This window comes from Ochotona curzoniae, unplaced genomic scaffold, assembly GCF_017591425.1.
Source record: "Ochotona curzoniae isolate NIBS_2020 unplaced genomic scaffold, NIBS_Ocur_1.0 contig_2927, whole genome shotgun sequence".
NCBI classification, from domain to species: domain Eukaryota; kingdom Metazoa; phylum Chordata; class Mammalia; order Lagomorpha; family Ochotonidae; genus Ochotona; species Ochotona curzoniae.
The window spans coordinates 4637270-4659213 of NW_024465654.1; the positions used below are offsets into that span (position 1 = coordinate 4637270).

Sequence of the window (21944 nt, forward strand, 5' to 3'; positions counted from 1 at the left end):
ATCACCCATTTTACGAAACTATTTTAAGACCTGAGTGAATTAACCAACGTAAGAGCTTTCCAAATTGTCTGACACCCAGATGTTGGACACCAGTTTAAATAAACTACCCACAAAACAAAAAATATCCAAAGATCTCCTCTTTCTTAGCTTCATCAGTGTAGCTTCTGGTTAATTTTTTTAACTTTCTACCAAATAGAAATACATCCTGGAATGATCAGTCACATTTTCTTCCTTTAGAATTTCCGTAAAACTGACAACTCCCTCACAATGTGTGACACATTATTCTTTCTGGAATAAAGCGCACCAAATCCCTCCCAACGGACACAGAAAACCAGGCATCAGTGTGCCTGGCTGGACCAGCAGTTGTTACAACTTTGCAAATGTTAACGTGCATCAGGCAATGCACACAGCTTTCCACTTCCAAGCAAGCAAGGCACCTGGACAACAGGTCATGCTTGCCGTCCTTCAGGCTGTGTTGGCACCCACGGATGACAACAACACCAGAGGTATCTCCAGGATCTTCTTATCACGCGTCCAACACACAAGAGTCTTCTCAGGTGGCAGCCTACTGATTTACCCAGCGCACGTCTGTTCCCAACCGCAGCAGAGTCATTGCCATCAGTGAAGTCCCAACAGCTCCACATTCCTGACCGTGTGTCTCCGCAGGGGCAGGTGTGGGGGAAGCAGACCACACTGACCACCGCTTCATTCTCCACTCTCACCTTCACCCCTCCCCAACACACACACTCGCTCTCTGTCTCTCTCTGAAGTACTCAGCCTGGGATGCACAGTTCTGCCCTGGCCACTAGGTTCGAAGATCACTGCCGGTGAAATACCCACCAGCACCGCACAGGAGGAAAAGCCACCAAGTGCTTCCTTGCGAAAGGCACTTGCCGGGAGCTGCCCTATTTTTCACTTCTTTGGGGAACAACCCTGAGACCCTGGCTGCCCAGGCCTCTCCATGTCACTGATCAGGGAGAAGATCTTCAAGTGAAGCCAGCAACAGCAACAGCATTCTACAGAGCGAGATAAAAAGACTTACAGACACCTGACTCCCAAGCTGATTTCCTTGCTGCTCTACTCCGCTGCCCCAAATTCTCATTTCTCTCCAAACACAACTTTCTTGTGGGAATAAAAACATTTTTTAATAAGTGCTGCCAGCAATTTACCCTTGATTTGGCTGAAAGAGTAATGGGGGTTTGGGGAAAACCCAAAGCAAGCTTAACCCCACTGAGAAGACAGCTTATTAATAACTCCAGCACCAGAAAGCCAAGCCAGGAAGAAAAAGCCCAAGATTTTAAATGCTTGTGAACAAGGACACGCTCTGTTCCCATCATTCTGAATAGCAGCGCTTGGAAACAATTCTTAGAAATTAAGGGACAGACACGGTGACTACTGGGTCTCTGATCACAGCCGTAGACCACGTCCATTCGGGCGCCTCGGCAGGGCCAGACCAGTGACGTCACAGCCACCAGGCCCTGGGCCAGACAGCGCCAACTCTCATTCCGGAAGCACCTTCCCTGCGTTTCCTTCTGGTAGTTGCAGGCCTTGTGCTTTGGTCTTGCACCTGTTGAGCTGATTTACGTAGACAGCAATCAAGTCTAACTTGAGCTTTCTGCACGTGGATGTAGACTCTGCACAGCACCACTGATTGAAGAGGCCGTCTTTACCGATGCCCGATCGGAACGGTTTGTCAAAGATCAGCCATTTGTAAGTACATGAAGTGTGCTTATGGACTGGATTCTCAGCGGTTTCTGCTTTTCTGCGGATACCACACTATCTTAATTAACAAAGCTTTGAGGGGTATTTTCCATTCAGGAAATGCCTCCAGCTTTGTTCTTTCTGTTCAAGACTGCCTTGGCTATTTGTGGTTTGACATATTTTAGGTTTTTTAATAGTTCCGTGGAAATTGTCAACTATACAGTGAAAATACAACCAGTCAACTGTGATGAACTGAATGCTTGATCCCCCCAAAATTCCTGTTGAAACCCGAGTCCCCAGGATTTCAAGAGGAGAAGCTTGGGGGTAATTAGGTCATAGGGACAGAACAGTCATGACTGGGACCAACAACTCATAAAAAGAGCCCCTGGCGCTCTGCTCTCTACCTGGGAGGCAGGCAGAGGGGCCAGCAGCCTCCCACCCGGGGGAGGGCCCCAAGCAGCACCCCAGCTGGCTGGCCCCACATCTCCCACACCCCGAGTTGTTAAGGCACCACCTCACGTGCCAGGACACTGTTCCAGCAGCCCAGGCTCTGCACGAGGAGCAAGTGTGTGTACGTACAGTCAATTTTACTGCTAAAGGATATGTGGCTGAGCAATTGACAAATGATATATGAAAAACGTATCAAAATGCCAGAGAATATTTTAATAGTGAAGAACACGGGAAGTCAAGCCCCAGTTCTTAGCGCTTGCCAAATCTCTTGTAAACACCCGCGCTTCGGCCTAGTTTCACCAGAGACAAAAATATGGGGCAAAGGTGACGGTCGTGAGCACGGATAACGGTAACAGCAGTTAGGAAGTGATCGCCTTTCAGGATCTCTGCATTAAACGTAACACACCACTCCGTTTTCAACGCATTCAACAGCTGCTTCCCAGACCCGCCTCAGGTCCCTTCAGGGCCGCTCCTGCCCACCATCAGACCCACACACAGCAGCCACAGGCCCACCCACTCAGGAAACTACAAACCCCAACGCACGTGGCATTCTGAACAGAGGTTAAGTCAGCACGGGCTGCCTGCACCCGCACCGGAGCACCAGGCCTGCACCCCCACTGTTCTGCTTCCAATCCAGTTTGCTACCACTGCACATCCTAGGCTAGAGCAGACGATGGGCCTAGAACGTGGGTCCCTGCCTCCCTCAGGGGAACACTGGACTGCCCTGTGGGCTCCTGGCTGCTGCCAGCCCTGTCCTGCCTGGCTTTGGCAGGCATTTGGAGAGTGAAGCAGCAGACGGAAGATCTCTGGCAAATTCCATGTATCTTTCACTCATTCTATTTTCATTTTATTTTAAAGGCATAAAGAAAAAAAAAAAAAAACCCAGCTTACAGTCCTAGCATGTGAGACCAGCATGTGGTAAATTGTAAAAAAGATCCCCAGAAAATCTAGATCTTGCTAGGGAGTCTTGGCGCTACACCTCAGCAGGGCCCTCTCCCCTCCACATGGACCAGAGAACTGCCGCCCCCAGCACACACCCACCACAACCACCTCCAACACCGAGGAGACAACAACGGTCCTCGGACCAAGAGGCCCACTAGCCACACGAGGCCACTGCAGCCTGAATGCTCAGGGAAGCAGGAAAACCAGGTCCCTGGGCCATAAAGCTAAGGGCGAACGTGACAGGGAGGGCAGGGGGCTGGGGTGGGGAAAGGAGAGGTTGAGGGCTGCAGAAGCAGCAGGCACTTAGTGACCCAAGCAGTTTGGTCCACTAATTGTGCCCAGACTGCCCCAGGTCACACTGCGCAGCCACGTGCGGAGCATGATGGGAGACGATGCAAGAGGCAGGACGTTCCTAGAAGGGATTTTCAGCAGGCACTAAGTAGGCAATCAGTAAACTCGCACTTTCTGTTCTTCCTCCCAAACCAGCATTTCAAAGCAGCCACAGGAGTACTGCTGTGCTAGCGTACGCACCTGACAGCTAACACACAACACAGCAACACACAATGCTCTCACCGCTTGCGTAACTGATGAGCCAATTTCTCAATCTGAAGAGTTGACAAAATAATGAAATAGCCAAGGGCTTGGGGAAAATAGATAATCACTGAATGTCATTTTCCCATTGATTTTACTTCCTTCTGCATTCATCTGCTTTCAGGATAAAATGGGAATGTTATCTTTCGAAGATTGTATCATGTCAGCAGTAGACATATTCAATTAGGTAACCTAGTTAATTTTTAAAAAGCTACAAGTCAATAAAATGTAGAAAAATGAGACAAGAAGAGCATGATAAAGGGTAGGAGAGGAGGGATGAATAAAAACATGCATAGGGTCCAGCACAGTAGCCTAGCAGCTAAAGTCCTCACCTTGCATTCGCCAGGATCCCACATGAGCAACATTTCTAATCCCAGCAGTCTTGTTTCCCATCCAGCTCCCTGCTTGCGCCCTGGAAGAGCAGTCAAGGACAGCCCAAAGCCCTGAGACTCTGCACCCATGTGGGAGACCCAGAAGAGACTCTGGGCTCCTGGCTTCAGATCCGCGCAGCTCCAGCCCTTGTGGCCACTTGGGGAGTGAAGCATTGAACAGAGTTATTCCTCTCTGTCTCTCCTCCTTTCTGTATAGCTGACTTTCCAATAAGAATGAATAAATTTTTAAAAACATACATAAGCCTAGGAAGGGCCACCGGTCAGCACCCCCATACCACACGCCCATGGCCTCATCTGTCCAGGCTCGGTCCATCCCTGCTGCTTGGCCCAGACCTTCTGTGATGCATTCCAAGTGCTCTCTGCCCCAAGCAGCCCTTCTGCTCAACTACGTCATCACGTCCTGACTTACTCCTTGAGGAGTAAAGTCCATCTCCTAATCTCCGCACGAGGAAATGAGAACATCCCTCTCACAGAGCAGGGCATTCTAGACCAGCAGTGGGGGAACCGGGCCCGCCCAGGCAAACGCAGGTGGCACTCTGAGGCCAGAGAAGCAACAGCAGGCTCATGTTACACCGATCATTCTGCATGACCCCAAAATGATGTAACCACTACCCAAGGGAGGCTTGGTAGAAGGGCTCCCGACCCCTGTGGGTCTAGCTTGTTGAGTCCTGATTTATCAACGGACTAAAGGATGGATCAACAGACTAACAGCCAAGAGTTGCAGTTAGGGCAAGCTTCAACTCCTCCTTCTGCATCTTCCTGGAGATGAACACGAGACCTTGCGATGAAGCTTTTAGTAACGGGAGCATGTCTGGAGGTATCCCACACCCCAGTGGCTGCCGGCATCAGCCAGTGAGCCCTCACTGTGCCCATCCAGTGCCCACCCCAGAGCTAGCTCCTGCAGTGTGTGAGCAGTTAGACTCGGTGGTAGGCAGGGCATTCTGGGTCCCCAAGCTGTTATTTTTCTCAAATATAAAAGGGTATTTTCCCCACCATGTCTTGGATTCACCAGAGCACGTCTCTTCCAAGGGACAAGAGTGACATCAGGTATCAATTCCCCATCTGAAGCATCAGCCATTATCTCTGGCCTTTGTGTGGGAGGGCCGCAGGCTGGTCTCCTTATCATTGAAAAGAGGGGCAGGAAGAAGCAGGACTCATGTGCCCAAGGCCAGGAATGTGCAATGTCTGACACCTGTCTGGTCTTTTGCCCCAAAGCCAGATAGCAGGGGGACTGGCAATTTCATTTTGTCCCAACTTTTCTAATAAATCTTGCTTTAAAACTAAACTGTGTCCACATGAAAATTTTTCTTTCCTGCGAGACAAGAATTGAGGTTGCTGCCGTATTCGGGGTCACACACCCTACAACAGCAGCGTCCTCACTCACACCAACACAGAACAAGCCCCCAAGTGCTGGTGCCAGCTGTACTTTCTTGTACCCAGTTCCTGAAGTTCCAAAGGCAGGGACAGCTTACAGCATTCTGGAAGGGTACCATACACAGTGGGTGAGTACTCAACAAGTGCCATTTCCAGCAGCGTAACAGCAGCCAACAACTTTAAGACCCTCCTCAGAGGCGTGCATTGTGCTAGCATTTACCACACATTTTATCCATAATCCTCCCTAAGGTAAATTACGTAACTATCCTCCCTTCTGGAGATAAGGAAGGTGAGATTAAACAAGATTGGACTCCAACAAAAGCAACAGAAAGCCAGAATTTGTAGCCAGATCTGGAACATCAAAGGTCAAATCCTGTCAGCTCCATTCTCCACAAAATGCAAATGAAACGGACTCACTGTGATGGCAACTACCAGCCCTACTCCACTGGTCGATGGGCACCAAGTGAGGTTTCTGTTCGCCCAAGAGATGCTTTTTGGCATTGGTCTCCCTAAGCACCCACTGGCCCCAGGGGCAATGCCCAACGCCACGTAGCTGAGTTGACTTTCGGAATCTTACCAACTTAGACTTAGCAACCACAGGTTTGGAAACCCCCTCCATTAAGGGATTTCTCAGGTCTGGGAAATTCCTTTTGATTGGCAACTGCGGGTGTCAGCCACCCCACAGACAGGTCCTGCACAAGTGCACTGCAGCCCTGGGAGCCCTCGCGCAGGCGCTTAGGGCAGGACACCTGGCTCTCCATCCACAGACCCAGACCCTCCCTCTAGGATCCGGATACAGCTTCGGCCAAAACGCAGAGACCCTCCCAGGCCGCAGAGACCCTCCCAGCTTCACTAGTTCCCTGGGGCAGCACCTGGCACAGGCCCCAGGACGGCCAGGACCGATCCACCAACCCTCCCCGCCCCCCGCCCAGAGGCTGTGGTCCGGAAAACCAAGCCTCGAGGGAGGACTCTGCTCTCGGCTAGCCCGGGCTCCCTCTCCGCTCAAACACCACCTCCAAAGCAGCCAAGACGCCTGCCCTCAGGCTTGAGGCTTAGTCAGGCGACAAGGGGAAAAAAAGAGCCAAAATCAAGGTCAATGGCTTTTGGGACTTTCTGAGCTGATTTCCATGCAAGTTTCAAATACCAGCAGCCTCCAAACGCGGGCGTTCTCTGCCAGCGCTGCCCTGGCCGCGCTCCTGTGCTGTTTGTTAAAGCAAGGTCAGCTGAGGGCCCGTGAGGGGGCTCTCCAACACCAGCGGGGGGTGGGGGAAACGTGAACCCTGGGGGGAGAAAGGGTCTCCCAGAGAGCGCGAGCGCAGCCAAGGTTACCCACCTGCTTGTGGCAACTTCCAACTTGGTGCGCTCGCCCCCTCCTCTAATCCCTCCTGCGGAGAAGCAGCCGGGCTGCTCGCCCTCTCGGACGCGGCCGCCCGACCAGGCGCCCCGGGCGCGCAGCCCTCGGCCAAGGCGCCCGGGATGCGCCGTCCCAGGGCCGAAGGCCAAAGCCCAGCGGGGCCGGAGGCGGGGAGGCGCCGCGCTCGGTGTCCCGGCAGGCCCGCGGCGGCCACGCTCCGGGCACCGCTGGGCTCCCGTCACCGGCCCGGGGCTCGGCGAAGGGGCGGCGGCCGGCTTCCCGGAGCTGAGTCAGAGGCGCAGACAACTTTTGCAGTGTTCTTTCTCTCCCCCCGGAAAGGAAACAGCCAAGTCTCGGCGCCGCCGCCCCCGCCCCCACCCGGGGCGGCCACCTGGCGCCCGGCGCGCTCACCTGCAGGACACCGACACCTCGACGCGCGTGGCCGGCAGCGCGGCGCTGAGCGGGCTCAGGTCGGCCAGGCCCGCGGCGCTGCTGTAGCGGCTGTCCATGCCGGGCTCCGGGCCGCCGCCTGGTCCCGCGCCCACACGCCGAGCGCTCTGACGGCTCGCGCGGCTGCCGGGCGCGGGGCGGGGCGGGCGGAGGCGAGGCGCGGGCCAGTCCCGGGGTGGGAGGCGCCCTGCCCGCGCGCCCAGGCTCGAGCGCAGCCCCTGCAGCCCGCCGTCCCGGAGCCCCGGGCCTGCGTGCGCCCCGGCTGTGTCTCCGCCCCTGCACCGCACCCTCAGGACCCCGTGCCGCCGCCTCCAGGATCTCCGTTCCCTCCTGCTGTCAGTCACCAGTGGACAGGGATATCACGCAGTTTTCCCGCCCGGGTTAGACGCTCCCTGTGCGCGAGGCAAATGTCACGACCACGCCACCCCCGACCAAGAGATTCCTGCCCTGTAGGACCCGGTAGGGACCCGGGCCCAGGGGGTCCCTCCCACTATGCCAGCTAATGCACTGCCCACCCTCGGTCCCTGCAGGATTGGAGACGAGGGGTCGGACGGCCACCCCATCCCTCGGTCTGCAATGGCGACTCCAAAAAGGGGACGAGCGGGGCAGGGCGGATTCTAGGGTAGGGAAAGTTACCATTGGGGTTGTGCGGGGTGCAGCGGGGAACAGCATCCTGGAGCCAGGGCTCTGTGCGTCCCCTCCTTTCCCAGTGCAGAAAATCTTTACCCTGAAACCACGGGGGTCCCTTCTTCCCCGGCTTCCACTCACAACACCTGAAACCGGATGCTTAATTAAGGAGCTAGGCAGGAGCTGCAGCCAGCTCCGTTGAGGAAACTATCAGGCCCCCCCTCGCAGCTGCCAAACTGAGGCGGATTGAGAAGGACCCTTTCAGGGCGCACACCTGAGCTCGCGCTTCCGCGATGCACCTGCGGGTCCCGGGCGTGCGCCACGAGGCGGCGCGCGAGAACAGGGCGCGGAGAACGGCGTGCGCTCGGCGTGGGCGCGCGGAGCCCGGCGCGGCTGCCGACCTCGGCGCGGCTGCCGACCTGTCGTCCACGCAGAGCCGGGCCTTGCTCTGCACAGACGGCTGAGAAGGCAAGGGCGTGCTTCTGCTGCCGCCTTGCTTCCCCGCCCTTCTGGGGTCTCCTGGGTCTTCTTTCCTCCCAAATCCAAAAGTTCTGGGTTTTGCTTCCTTTTTCCCTATTACAAATTAAACCGCAGTTTTTAACTAAAAGAGAAGCTGTAATTCAGGGTAAAGAGATCTGGACGCATTTTCTGACGCTAATGGTAAGCTGATGTTATGGAAGCCTGCTGTAGAAATAAAAGTTGATAACGTGAGTACGCAACACGTAGGCGGCAGCTTCCCCTTTCCCACAGCTGATACTGTAGTCAGCTGCACCCGGAGCGTCCCGGCTGATTTTGATTCATGTGTACTCTTGTGAGGCCATTCCTACAAAATGATGAGCCAGTCCTCAACTTCACAGTCACCGAAATTGGGGACTTGGATTTACGAAGAAGATCATGGTTACTTATTCTGACAGACTGTGTTGTTTTGTTTCTGTTTTGATAAAGGAGACTTCACAGCATTCACAAAGATCTCCTTGAGTTAAAATCTGTCTGCCAACGGCCATCCAAGACACAGGGGTCTGTAAGTTTCAACATCACAAAGATCTTCTACGTTTGCCTGTTAATGTTTGGCCTGAGTGGTTCTCTTCTACAGATGCAATGGATTAAAGTGGAAGAGGGCAGCGCTTTGGAGGGTCTCTGGGCTCTCTAGGTAACAGAATTGTCTCGGCAAAGTAACGATCCCACTTGCAACTCAGCACCATTTCCTAATGAAGTCACTTCAGGCTCCTTCAAAAGTAGGATAACTAGTTTCCAAACACTAACATTTTTGGAAAAGAAGGTAAATGTTTCAATAGGAAATTAACTCCTAGGGTGTATCCAGAAAAGACCAACAGTCCAATTGCAGATAATGGACAAAGATCAGAAAAAGCTCACAGAAAGACAATGAAATAGTTCCCAAATACATGAAATGACTTCAATATCACCTGTAATATGTTTAAAGTTAAGTGAAAAACAGATACAAATACTATCTTTTCTTAATAGGTAAAGCTTCAGATTGAGCAAAATACATCTTCATACATTACTGGTCAATACAGTAATATAAGAACAATATAGTAATATTTATCAAATGGCAGATGTTCATTTTTTTAAGAAAATATCTTTGACTCATACTTCATATGATATACAATAATTACCTCAGATGGATTTTAGAACATCAAACTCAAAATTATAAGACACAAGTAAGAAAATTTAGGAAAAAAATGTGACTTTCATTAGGCAAAGATTTCTTAAGGATGACAACAAAAGCATGATGCAAGAGAACAAATCCACAAACTCTGAACTTCAGCAAAACCAGCTTTCCATGCTTTGAGAGACACTGTGGGGACACACAGAGAAATAACCAGCTTTCCTGCTCTGAGAGACACTGTGGGGACACACAGAGAAATAACCAGCTTTCCATGCTTTGAGAGACACTGTGGGGACACACAGAGAAATAACCAGCTTTCCTGCTCTGAGAGACACTGTGGGGATACACAGAGAAATAACCAGCTTTCCATGCTCTGAGAGACACTGTGGGGATACACAGAGAAATAACCAGCTTTCCTGCTCTGAGAGACACTGTGGGGATACACAGAGAAATAACCAGCTTTCCATGCTCTGAGAGACACTGTGGGGATACACAGAGAAATAACCAGCTTTCCTGCTCTGAGAGACACTGTGGAGAGTACACAGAGAAATAACACGCCAGAGGAAGCTCTTTGCAAAATGTATATGTTGTACCTGATCAATGACCAGGATGTAGAGAGAATGTTAAAACTTTATAAGAAAGCTAATGAGCCATTTTCAAAATGAACAAAATATTTAAATAGATTCTTCCCTAAAGAAGACACATAGATAGCAAATAATATAAAAAACACTCAAAATCGTTGAACATTTCAAAAGTACAATTAAGATGATAATGGGATATTCTAGCAATAGATACAGGATGGCTATGTTTAGAGAGACTGACTATATCAAGTGTTGGTGAGGACATCAAGTTCAACCTTTTTTCTAAGATTTACTTATTTGCATTTGAAAGACAAAGTATAAAGAGAGACAAAGACAGTGAGAGACTTCCATCCACTGGCTCGCTACCCAAAGGGTCACGATGCCTGGGAGCTGGGCCAGACGGAGGCCAGAAGTCAGAAGTCTCTCCTGGATCTCACACGTGGGTTCAGGGACCCAAGCACTTGGATCACGCTCCACTGCCTTCCGAGGCCACGAGCAGGGAGAGGGATGGGAAGTGAAGTAGCCGGGGCTTGAACCAGCACACATATGGGATGCTAATGCTGCAAGCATAGAAGCTTAGCCTGCTACTCCACAGCGCTGGCCCTTAGATTCCACTTCACTGCCCTGCTGTTGGGAATGTGAAATGATAAAGTCACTTGGGAAAACAAATTACCAGCTTCTTTAAAAGCTCAATGTGTACTGACTGTATCATCCAGCCGCTTTGTTATAAGCGTTCACTTAGAAAGAATTAAAGTAAATATAAGATAAAGAAAACGCATGTTCATACAGATATGTAAAAATGATTCTAGAACAACAGCTTTTGCTGTAAATAACCAAAAAAGTTACAAGCTCAATTTTTAAAACAAAAATAAATGAATAAACAAACTTTGATAAATCTGTACAAATTATTTGCATAGGAAATAGCACGAACAGATGTCACAACCGTTATGCTTCGTGAAGGAGTCACACCAAATGTGTTTCCATGGATGTAAACTGTAGAGTGCAAACAAACCTGCAGCGACCTCAAACAGATCAGTGCTTTCCTTTAAGCAAGAAGGTGATGGGAAGGGTTAACCAGGGTGAGGGAGACCCTAAAAGGGACAGGAAATCTGGAAGGGTTTTAGATGCCTTCCTACACTAGATGTGCTTAAATGTTGATCTTATACTGAACGCTGGACTAATGTATAAAAATAACAAAACTTCTTAACAAATGCATCTACCACATGAACTGGCAACTTCAACTCAGGAGTCTATTTTATAGAAATGACTGAAAATATGAAAAATGATGTTTGCCTAAGGTTATTTAATACATCATAGTTAATGATACAAAAAGACAGAAAACTAAGTTTTCAGCAGAGAATTTGAAAAGAAATCCCGGATCATGAGTGTTGGGCAGACAGAATGAGTTGTTCACGCACTGCTGAGGGATCTACAAGTGCTCAAGTTAGGAAAGTCAGATGTGTAACAGTATATATCCCACGATGGCTTTTCTGTTTCAGAAATAAGACATAGCTAGTCATATTCTATGTTTAGAAGAGAGAAAAAAAATACCTTTGATAAAGTTGATAATCATTTTTGCTTCCCATTCCAGAACATGGAACCTGACAAAAAGTGGTCTTATTAGACTTTTGCTATTTCTTTTTCAGATCTATTTCTGTATAATGCCAAATACAATCACTGCATTTCTCTTCCTTTAAAAAGGTTTGACAGCTAATTGTACACCACTAAAATGCAAAGGACTGAAGTTGAGTGGAGCTTTCTGAGGACTGCTTTAAGTATTACTTACCAAACATTTCCTGCACAATCTGGCTAGGTAAATCCTCTGTATTTCTCAAGAAGGCAGTGACCCTCCATCACTGACAGAGAGACAAGAAATTTTAAGTCTCCTCAAAAGCGAGTAAAATGGTGCCTTCACAGCATCAGAAAACCCTATCTTCCAAGGCTTAGATGTAATTATCACACGACCTTGTGCTCCACTGGAGGTCCAAAGCTCTGTTATGATACACACATTTGGCTAAGACTCTTGATGCTTCAGATATTTAATAAACACCTCTTAGATCTCTAGGAACGCAGTCAAGACTTGATCGTAGCAACTGTGTTTGAGAGCTCCTCTAGGCGCAATTCAAATGCCACCACCACAGGCCAACTACAGCACTTGTCACTTGCAGGTGTGTACTTTCAACATTCCCTCCTGCCATTGCTTCCTTGCTGTCCCCTCTTCCTCTTCCCCTGGCCCACAAGCCAGTCAGCAGGCTGTGGACTGAGTCTTAGGTGTACCACGTATGTTTCCATGGGGTGGAGGACAATGACTGTTTCCTATGAAATTTATCTAGTATGTGCCTGTTCAAACGTGTCTCTGTGGGGAACTTTTAACATTAGTACACGTAAACTGATGGTCTTCCCCATAATGCCAGCAGACATAAAGGGAAAAAGTGAACATTGAAATGACTGATTTATTAATCCCACACAAGTTTTTAGGATGGCTTACCTTTCTGCTAAGGTAGTTCTGGGCGGTGGCAATGGTGGCTGTAGTGGGATATTCGTTTTGAGATACATTTCTAGTGTGACTCTGCATTAGCCGGGCAGTTGACTGTTCTGATCACTAAGATGGCTTTACAAGAGAATAACGTCTGATTTCTTTCTTGTAAAAGAACTAACATTTAAAGACGTGCATGCTGGAAGAACACAATGTTCTTATTCTCTTCTAGGGACTTTATCCTGTGCTGTTTTCTTTATGACACAGCCAAAAAAAATAGCAGAATATTATGTCACCTCAATACTGGGAATGCTAGCTACTTCTTCAGTGCAGCTTCCTTTCATAAACCTGCCTTTCTTCAGGCAGTGATGGCTCCTGGACTCGAGCATTTGCAAGTGAATGCTGGAGTTCTAGAAAGCTGTTTAACAACCCAATAAAATGTCCACAGAAATAGACTTGCTTAGGAAAGCAAACAGTTGTATGTGATCCAATGCACATAGTCATACCAACGGAGAGAAAAACTAACATTAAGAGCAAGCCTCCTTCCTGTTTCTGGATGAAACTGGTCTCCACCCTAACCTCCACCGTTGTGAAAACAAGACCTTGTTTTCACCCAACACAGAAAAGTCCTAAAAAAATCATCAAGCCAGTTTCTAAGAGAATATGTGTCCATCAGTGTGAAGCACAGGACTCCCAATGACTCTGGGCAGGACCCAGCACACGGGTCCTTGTGTTCAACAGTCATTGAATGGATTACAAGACACCTTGACAAAGGTAACTAACCTTTGTGACTTCACTCTTTTGACTTCCCTCTTTTTGCATTCCTAAGACTTGCTATGTTTAATAGTCAACTTCTTATTTTCTATGTATCATAAACAATTTTAAAGCTATAAATTCCCCCTCTGGCACAGCCTTAGCTGCATCCCATAACTTTGTATATGAAGAGTCTTCAAAAAGTTAGTGAAAAACTGTATTATGAAAAAAAAATCTGTGTATAAATTAAAAGAAATTTTTTTTTTACACCAAGAGAGGTCTCTTTTAACATTTGAAGTACCCTCATTGTCTATACTGTCTATTGCTTGATTCAAAAATCTTTTGGTAATTTCACTTTATCTATAAACAAGTGAACATTCACACTATTTGTCCTATTTTATTTTTAATATTAAAACTTGTAATATTCATAGAACACACGGATTATACAATAGTTTACAGCATGAAACATCTTTTATGGCCTTGAACTTGGTTATTTCAAGAATCTGTCCATTAATCTTTGAATCTCATCCTGAGGAACCTTGACAGACCGCTGAGTCATACACTTGGTTCAGTAGTATATCTGCTCTAATGGAAGGGGAAATTTAGTCAATAGAAAAAAATAACATCAGCAAAGATAAGAGTTCATGCTGCATAGAGCCTGGGTTTCAATTTAGAGTCACAAACAGTGTCAGTGCTTTATAACTTACAGCTGTGGAACAGAAGGTCTGGTTTGACAGCTCCTAGACAGCCTGAACAACACCCAGTGAGTTAGCGGGTCAGAACTTCCGCGCACTCTTCAGGTCTCGACTCAGGCATCACTCAGGGCTCAGCTCTCCGACCAGCAGGTGGCACATGGCTGCCTGCCGGTGAGCACCAGCCACCACTTCCCTATCGCTGGAATGCAGAGTTGTGGGGGCTCAGATTCATATTTTTATATGAATTTTGTCTTCATTAAAGTCCTTTTCCCTCTTTGTTTTAAACTTTCACTTGAGTCCAATGAAATCAACAGTTTATTTTTAAAACAATTAATGGCATTTATTTTCCAATGCTATTCTGTTTTCCCAACTCTGTCCTTTTGATATTTGGTGTTAGATCATGTAAAGCTAATTTATAGTCAAGTTTATAGTTATGCAATAAAAATCTATAATTTTATAATGTTAACAGACACCTTAAGTGGCATAAGAATTGGTTTAATTTCTTTCTCTAGGTTAGACTAGAAGGGAGATGTTTTTCCCCTTTGGGGATATAGAGAAACAGAGACAGACTGACAACAACAGTTCCCAAATGCCGATAATATCAAGGCTGCAATGGGTTCTGCTCTCCAGGTCTCCCATGTGGATGGCAAGGACCTGATGCCCTGAGCCAATCGCTGCCGCCGCTGAGGGTCTACACTGGCAGGAAGCTGCAGTCAGGTATCAGAGCTGGGAACTGAACCTTGGCCCTAGGATGTAGGATACGGGCAGCTGCTCTGCTAAACAGTCACTACCAGAACAGAGGATGTTTTTTTAAACCCCTAATTCAAAATTAATTAATCAATTAATTCCCATATTATTGGCGGAAGAGAGTAAAAAAGTAGATGGGGGAAAGAAGGGAGAAAGAAATTTTCCGTCCCTTGGTTCATTCCCCAAATTACCACAACAGCCAGGCCTAAGACAGATGGAAGCCAGAAGCCAAGCACCCCCTCCAGGACCCAATGTGGGCAGGGGGAGTTGAGTGTTTCTGCTGTCTTCCAGGGTGTACAAGACAGGAACCTGGGTCAGCGTGGACTCAACACGAGCCAGGCATCCCGATGTATGATGCAAGTACCCCCATGGTATCTTAACCCCTGCACCAACGCACAGACCACAACAGAGACTTCACCAAGACAAGCAGGGGCCCTGTGACAGGGTCTGAGAACTGTAAGTGACCCATAAATCCCATGAATTCATGTCAAACTGTTGAGAACATTTGCTCCGAGTGGACTCACAGGCTTTCCTATTACACTCTCTTGAACAAGAACATGTCAAAGACAGCCTGACACAGTGCTAGACACATTTGCTTTGATTTACTATTAAGCCTAATATAAAATAAAGAATTTGAACATTTTCACTTATTTTCTGTTACAGTTTCTCTAAAATGTCACCCTTTTATCTTCAATTGAGTTTATTTTAGAATCAAGTTAATTTCAAGAGCAACAAAGTATTTAGATTTCTCCAGTTTTCTGTAACTGCCATTGATCTTCCCTGTAAAAAATATTTAGTAGTTGGATACCAGTTAAAGGTGTTATATTTAGCCATTGCTATATTACCAGGCACACAGCATTTAATTAAAGGTCCTTTTCCAGGTTTATTTAAATAATCTTCTTGCTTCCTGCACTCTCACACTGAGCCAAAACCTCAAGAAAAAATAAGGTTTTATAAAACATTTAGGATAAAAAATGAGAGTCCTCCCAAGAGGAACCCTCAGAAAACAGCATCTAAAAATATGTACATATTGAAGACATGAGGAGGCTTGAAAACATTCATAGAAAAGGAAGTAAAAAATTTACTTTGGCACAAAAGGACCTGGAACCCATGCATAGATTTTTCATAATATGCATCTTCCATGAACTCTTTGGAGACCCCTCATATCATCAATGTAACATTTAGGGAAGTAACTTAAAGATTTATATATATATGTCTTGGTCACTCGTGTGTGTGTGTGTGTGTGTGTGTGTGTGTGTGTGGTGTGTGACAGAGAGAGAGACAGAGAGAGAGAGAGCCTTTCCCTGACTCCACAAGCAGGATTCTCAAAGGAAAAGGCTTTAAAAGAATAGGTATTATGGGCCCAGCACTGTGGCCTAGTGGCTAAAGTCATCACCTTGAATGTGTCAGGATCCCATATGGGCGACAGTTCTAATCCCAGCAGCTCCACTTCCCATCCAGCTCCCTGCTTGTGGCCTGGGAAAGGAGTCAAGGACAACCCAGTGTTTTGGGATCCTGCACCTATGTGGGAGACCCAGAAGAGGTTCTTGGTTCCCGGCTTCAGATTGACGCAGCACCGGCCATTGCGGTCACTTGGGGAGTGAACCATCGGACGGAAGAACTTCCTCTCTGTCTCTCCTCCTCTGTATATCTGACTTTGTAATAATAATAATAATAATAAAGAATAAGTATTATCAGGAAGGCTATGTAATTGCAAGCAATTGATGTGTTACTAGTTGATTTAAGCAGAAGATCTAATAATGAATTCATGCATTGAATAGTGAGCAGTTCCCAGAATCACTAGGTGTTCAAGAGAAGCACCGAGAATGGCAAGAGGTGAGGAAGCAGTGCCCTGAGCTGCTGGGCGCTGGTGTGATGAGAGGTGCCCTCTGCCACCGAGTATCACATGCTGCCCTTGGATGGCGCTGTTGTCAGCACAGCTACTTCTCACTACACCTAATGAGAAGGTAAAGTCAGTTACAGACAAAAACAACGCTGTCTTTTTGGGACATGAGGTTTGTAGCACGAGAAATTTTCTTTCTCTATATTAGCAGAATATATGGCTCTCTTGACAGACAAAATTCCCCCAGACATGCTCATTTGCATAGTCAGTTGTAAACATCGGATTTAAATATTTAAAATCTCCCTCTAGGTGCAAGGGTGATATTTAATTTCTGGAGATCAACAGCCAGATCCTATGTAATTCATTCCTGTATGTATCGACTCAGCATTTCTAATAGTAACTTGAACAGAAAAAAAGATTCCCCCAAATGCTTAATGGAGTAATGAATATGGCAGCGGAGAAATGAGTGACTCTGACAGCTGTGCAGGAATAACAGTGCTGAAGGTCAGAATACATCACCACATTCTCTGTTGTGCATACCTTTACTCACTGAAAAATTAAGCTGAATAGAATTAAGTACATTTCTAAAACTAAACTAAATGTCAGCTGGCTCCCTTCTGCACTGTAACTATAAGTCATTTGTTATCAAGTCTAGAATCTAGAAGAGAAACACTGCAGGAAACACTTGGCAGAGAGGTCCGAGCCACACACACTGACACGGGGGACCAGCTGTTGGACACCTTCCCCAACACACACTGACACGGGGGACCAGCTGTTGGACACCTTCCCCGACACACGCTGACATGGGGGACCAGCTGTTGGACACCTTCCCCAACACACGCTGACACAGGGGACCAGCTGTCTGACTCCTTCCCCACACGGTGCAGGAGGACTTCCTGCTCCCTGCCTCTGGGTCCGCGTCTAATTGTAACTAGGCCTGACATAGAAAGAATGTGACTTCTTCTGAGATGGCTTTATTCCAAGATGGTAGCTTGGAAAGTTTTATTTATTATGCCTTTTTGTGTAACTACTGCCAAATAACTGTAGGAAATAACACAAGTTATTCTTTTGATATTCAAAAAAACTGAAAAAGTTAACACAGAAGGCTTTCATAGGAACAAGTGTTTAGAAAAACACAGTCTCTACTACATTCCATGCTGTGACACTTGCCGTGTAGGACCTGTGCCCTGTGCCTGTGACTTGAGGAATCTTCCCAAATGAGGATAAAAGTGAGGGAGATTTAATTTTTTTACACTAACATGTGTTTCTATAGTAACATGCTAATCATGAGTTAAGGGAATACTGTATAAGTGCCATTTATGTTCATTGTAGATGACATGGTGTCACCACAAACAAGAGACTCAAAACGCTGATTTCTGAATTATGTTAAAACGCAAAAGCATTTTTTCCCAAGGGCCTGTAAGCAACCTACAATTCTCTAGAATAAATAGACACAGAACACTTAAGACTATGACAAGCTGGCCTTTCAGACACTGCATTGTTCTAAGTTTCCATGGTGTAATAGCACTCAGGCCCCACAGGAAGCAGACATCCGTCACTCCTCCACAACCTCCTTGTTTGTTTCCAATTAACACATTAATTAATTAACAATTAATTAACACATTAATTAATTAACAATTAATTAACACATCTTGGAGATCTTTTATGACTCAGAATCTAAGGAGAGGTCTAAAAAACTATTATTTGGTAGAAAGGCTAGGAAAATCCAATAGTTACAATGGCAGGAAAGATTAGTAATCCAATCATTGATGGGAAAAAATCTAAACAAGGAATTAATTTAAGTCTTGCTTTCAGAGACTTAAAAATTTCTGACAGAAAGTTAACCTATACTATTAGCAGAAGACTGTTACTTTTCTAATCATAAAATTTCCAATTTTTCAAATGTTTTCTCAGAAACAAACAAGGAGGCTGTGGAGGAGGGACTGATATTTGCCTCCTGTGGAACCTGAGCGCTATTATATCACATAGTGAAAATTTAAGTGGGAGTACGCACAAAACCAGAACATTTAGCACTTCTCTTCATGACAGGATACTGAGGGCAACATTAAAATTGACACAGAAATTTAGGCAAGGCTGACAATATAACTTGCCTGAACATGAGAAGCTTGTAAGCTGCGGAACCAGCTATCCAAAGCGGTAGAATATTAAACCATTCTGCTATCAGACAGGGTTGTACCTACAGAGCTTACTTCCTTAAAGGATTCACTTACATTTCTTTGAAAATTATGTACCAAAGGCGAGCCTTGTAAGCCACAAACGTAATAATATTTCTCCCCATCAACTTTAGAACCAGTGCATGGAAGATTTTATTTTTTTGTTTCTGCCTACCTTTCAGTAACTCTGATGCTTGAATGAATAAATAAATCTTCGACAAAATAACATAAATTACACTGAAATATATAAAGTTGTGGTAAAGTACCAGCAAGGACTGGATATTCTAAACTTTATAAAGAAAAGAAATTGTATAAATAGCCAAATATGAAAATTGTTCATAAAATGTATGAGCATTCTATTTACATTATTATATACTTGAAATATATTAACAATATATGTCAAGATGCATGAAAAGTTCTGATCATTAAAACAAACAAATGATATTGCTGTTTTTGAATCTATCTTAATGTATCATTTCAGATAAAATAGAAAATTTAAATCAAAAAGAAAAAGAAGACTTCTTTTAATATATTACATTTAGTGAAACATCAGTAAGTTTGGGAAAAATCATCCCTACCTCACACCCTAGTGAAAACACAAACCACAAATCACCTCTTGGACAATTATTTAAAACAAGCCTACAACATGCTAGAAGAGAGTGAATGTGCCTACTCACACACACAAATACACACATACACACACAAGCCTTCCATAGCACAAAACACTGCCGGTCATAAACCAAAAACTTCTATAAAAATGAAATCTTTTCTCTGTCAAATGATGTCACCATCCACATGAAACCGAAGCAAAGAACGTAACAGAAGCCTGAGGGGCAGGCATCCGGCCCAGCAGATCTGGTTGGGCACCTGCAGACCATGGAAAAGCGCTTCTGTTTGAGACCCAGATCCACTCCTGGCTCGGTTTCTTGCTAATACAGCCTGGATTCAGTGGGAGGGCTCAAGTAGCTGGGTCCTCACAGCCACGTGGGAGAAGCAGGCTGTGCTCCCCTGCTCTGCTTCACCCTGGTTCAGACTCGGTTCCTGTGGGTGCCAGGGAGTGAACCAGCACATGGGAGATGGCTGGGGCTTTCCGATACCCAGCACACAGACCTCTGCAGCAAAATTCACACACAGTGCTTAAAGAGTGTTTACAGAGTCAGACTCTGAATTTACAATGAGGAAGGAACAGAAGAGGTCTATAAATGTGTGAATGACATTCAACATGACTAGTGATCAGGAAAGTCTATGAGTTAGTATTTTATTTCACATAAATTAAGTTGATTGATAATAACTATCATTACCATTAATGTGGAGGAGATGGGCCCTAATACACAGTTAATGTATCATTTTAGATTAAACTGTTAGAAAGTAATTTATTTGTACAATCTTTTGGAGGGCAATTTTCTATTACTGAACATAATTTGAAACAAAGCCACTGACCCAGTCATTTCCTACAGAAGTGGGCACGAATCCAAAAGGATACACCTTCAAATGTCAACAAAGTGGCATGCATGTTCAAAATGGCAGGAACCACAATACTGTTTCTAACAACTTCAGTAATTGTCAGTATGGAGCGGGCTAAGTTCTACTGCCCCTTAGCAGTCACTCAGAGGAACAGGCAAAAAGAAACGCAGCGCTCTACACAGCTCACAGAGATCATAAGCTAGTGATTATTAAAGTAAAAAATCAAAGCAAGGCAAATACGTTTGGATGCTTTATATATTTTCAAAAGCATGTGAGTTAATTGTGTGAATGTGCAACACAAATACAGGAATGTAACTCCTTCGAAAACTCCGAAGGAGCAATGGTTTGGCACAGAAATAGTATTTCCTTTTTAGCTTTTTATACTTATTACTTAAGTGTCTCAGTGTTCATAATCATGTCTCAGTATCTTTTGAATAACTAGAAATAAAACTTTCCTTATGAAAAAATGTTCAGAGACACAGTTTTTGGTTATTTTACAACTGCAATTTTGGGAATTAAAGAGTTCAGCCCTTATCTGAAGAAGTGTTCTCTGTAAGTGCATGCAAGGTATGCAGGGCACAACCATCAATACAGAATACTTTTCTAGATCAGAGATTTGCTATCGGAATGGAGAAGTGTCTTCACCGAGCTTGTATCACGCATTTGTAGCAGATTCAGGACTGAATGAGAGCTGCAGATTTGAGCTTAAATCGTAGCCCCAAACAGGCAACTAGCTATGCATCCTTTGAAAAGCTGCTAAATCTCTTGCAGTCAATTTATTAGCCTTTCAATGGAGAAAATAATGCTTGACTTCTAGTCATTAGGAAGATTCGGTGAGAAAACAGAAGTCTCCTACACACACTAGACAGAAACACTATAAATACACATTTCTTCATTCTATCATTCTCTGCTTCAATTTGACACTGAGTTGGCAATGGTAAGACTTGTATAAAAGAAATTATGAAAATACAAATTCCATATATTGTGCACATAAGCTATTTCTTTTGGCTTCAAAAGCCTAGAATGGTAGCAGAGGTTTAGCCCTGAGGTGACGATGCCCACACTCTCATCCCACCAGGGTGCCTGGGTTTGATTCTTGGAACTCCATCTCCCTGCCAAGGTAGATCTGGGAAGCTGGCTCGAGTAACTGGGTTTCTACTCCCCATACAGGAGAAGTGAACTTAGTTTTTTGCTTTGGGCTTCGGTCTGGCCCAGCCCCAGCCTTGTCAGACACAGGGAACAGACTAGCTAATGAATGGTCTCTCTCTCTCTCCCTCACTCCTCCCATCCTTCCTCCAAGCAGTTTTAAAATCCTAAAACAACTATATTCCACTTTATAAAACAGAAGTCTCTCCAGGTGGGAGCTGTTCAATTCCCCCCATCAGAGTTCCATGACCACTCGTGGCACCTGCTGTGGGAGAGGTCTCCGAGGTGTGCCAGGAAGGCATCCCTTCACACGGAGGCATCTCTGCCCTCCCTCCCCTCCCCCTTCCCAGTCCTACTCAGAACCACCCTTCTCAGCCAGCTCAGCTTCCTCTCCTGGAAGGAGGTTTCCAGGAGATCCTGGCTCCTGAGCTTCTGCAGAGAGGCACATGCAGGGCTGGTGGGGAAAGCGTAGCAGGCAGCGATGGGAGAGGCACAGAGAAGGCTGGGAGACTGAGGACCTCAGCAGGGGACAGAACCCAGTCAGCTGCAGGGGAGGA

At 46.0% G+C, this 21944-nt stretch overlaps 1 protein-coding gene across 1 annotated transcript in view; it reads right to left on the reverse strand.

The window, feature by feature from the left end:
* The window catches only part of CPNE8 (copine 8), a 106923-nt gene extending 99545 nt beyond the window's left edge, over positions 1 to 7378 (reverse strand). The window contains exon 1 of the mRNA XM_040978879.1: positions 7216 to 7378. Within this exon, the coding sequence (XP_040834813.1) occupies positions 7216 to 7313 (98 nt within the window). The 5' untranslated portion in view covers positions 7314 to 7378. The remainder of the gene's footprint in view (positions 1 to 7215) is intronic.
* Positions 7379 to 21944: the final 14566 nt, after the last annotated feature.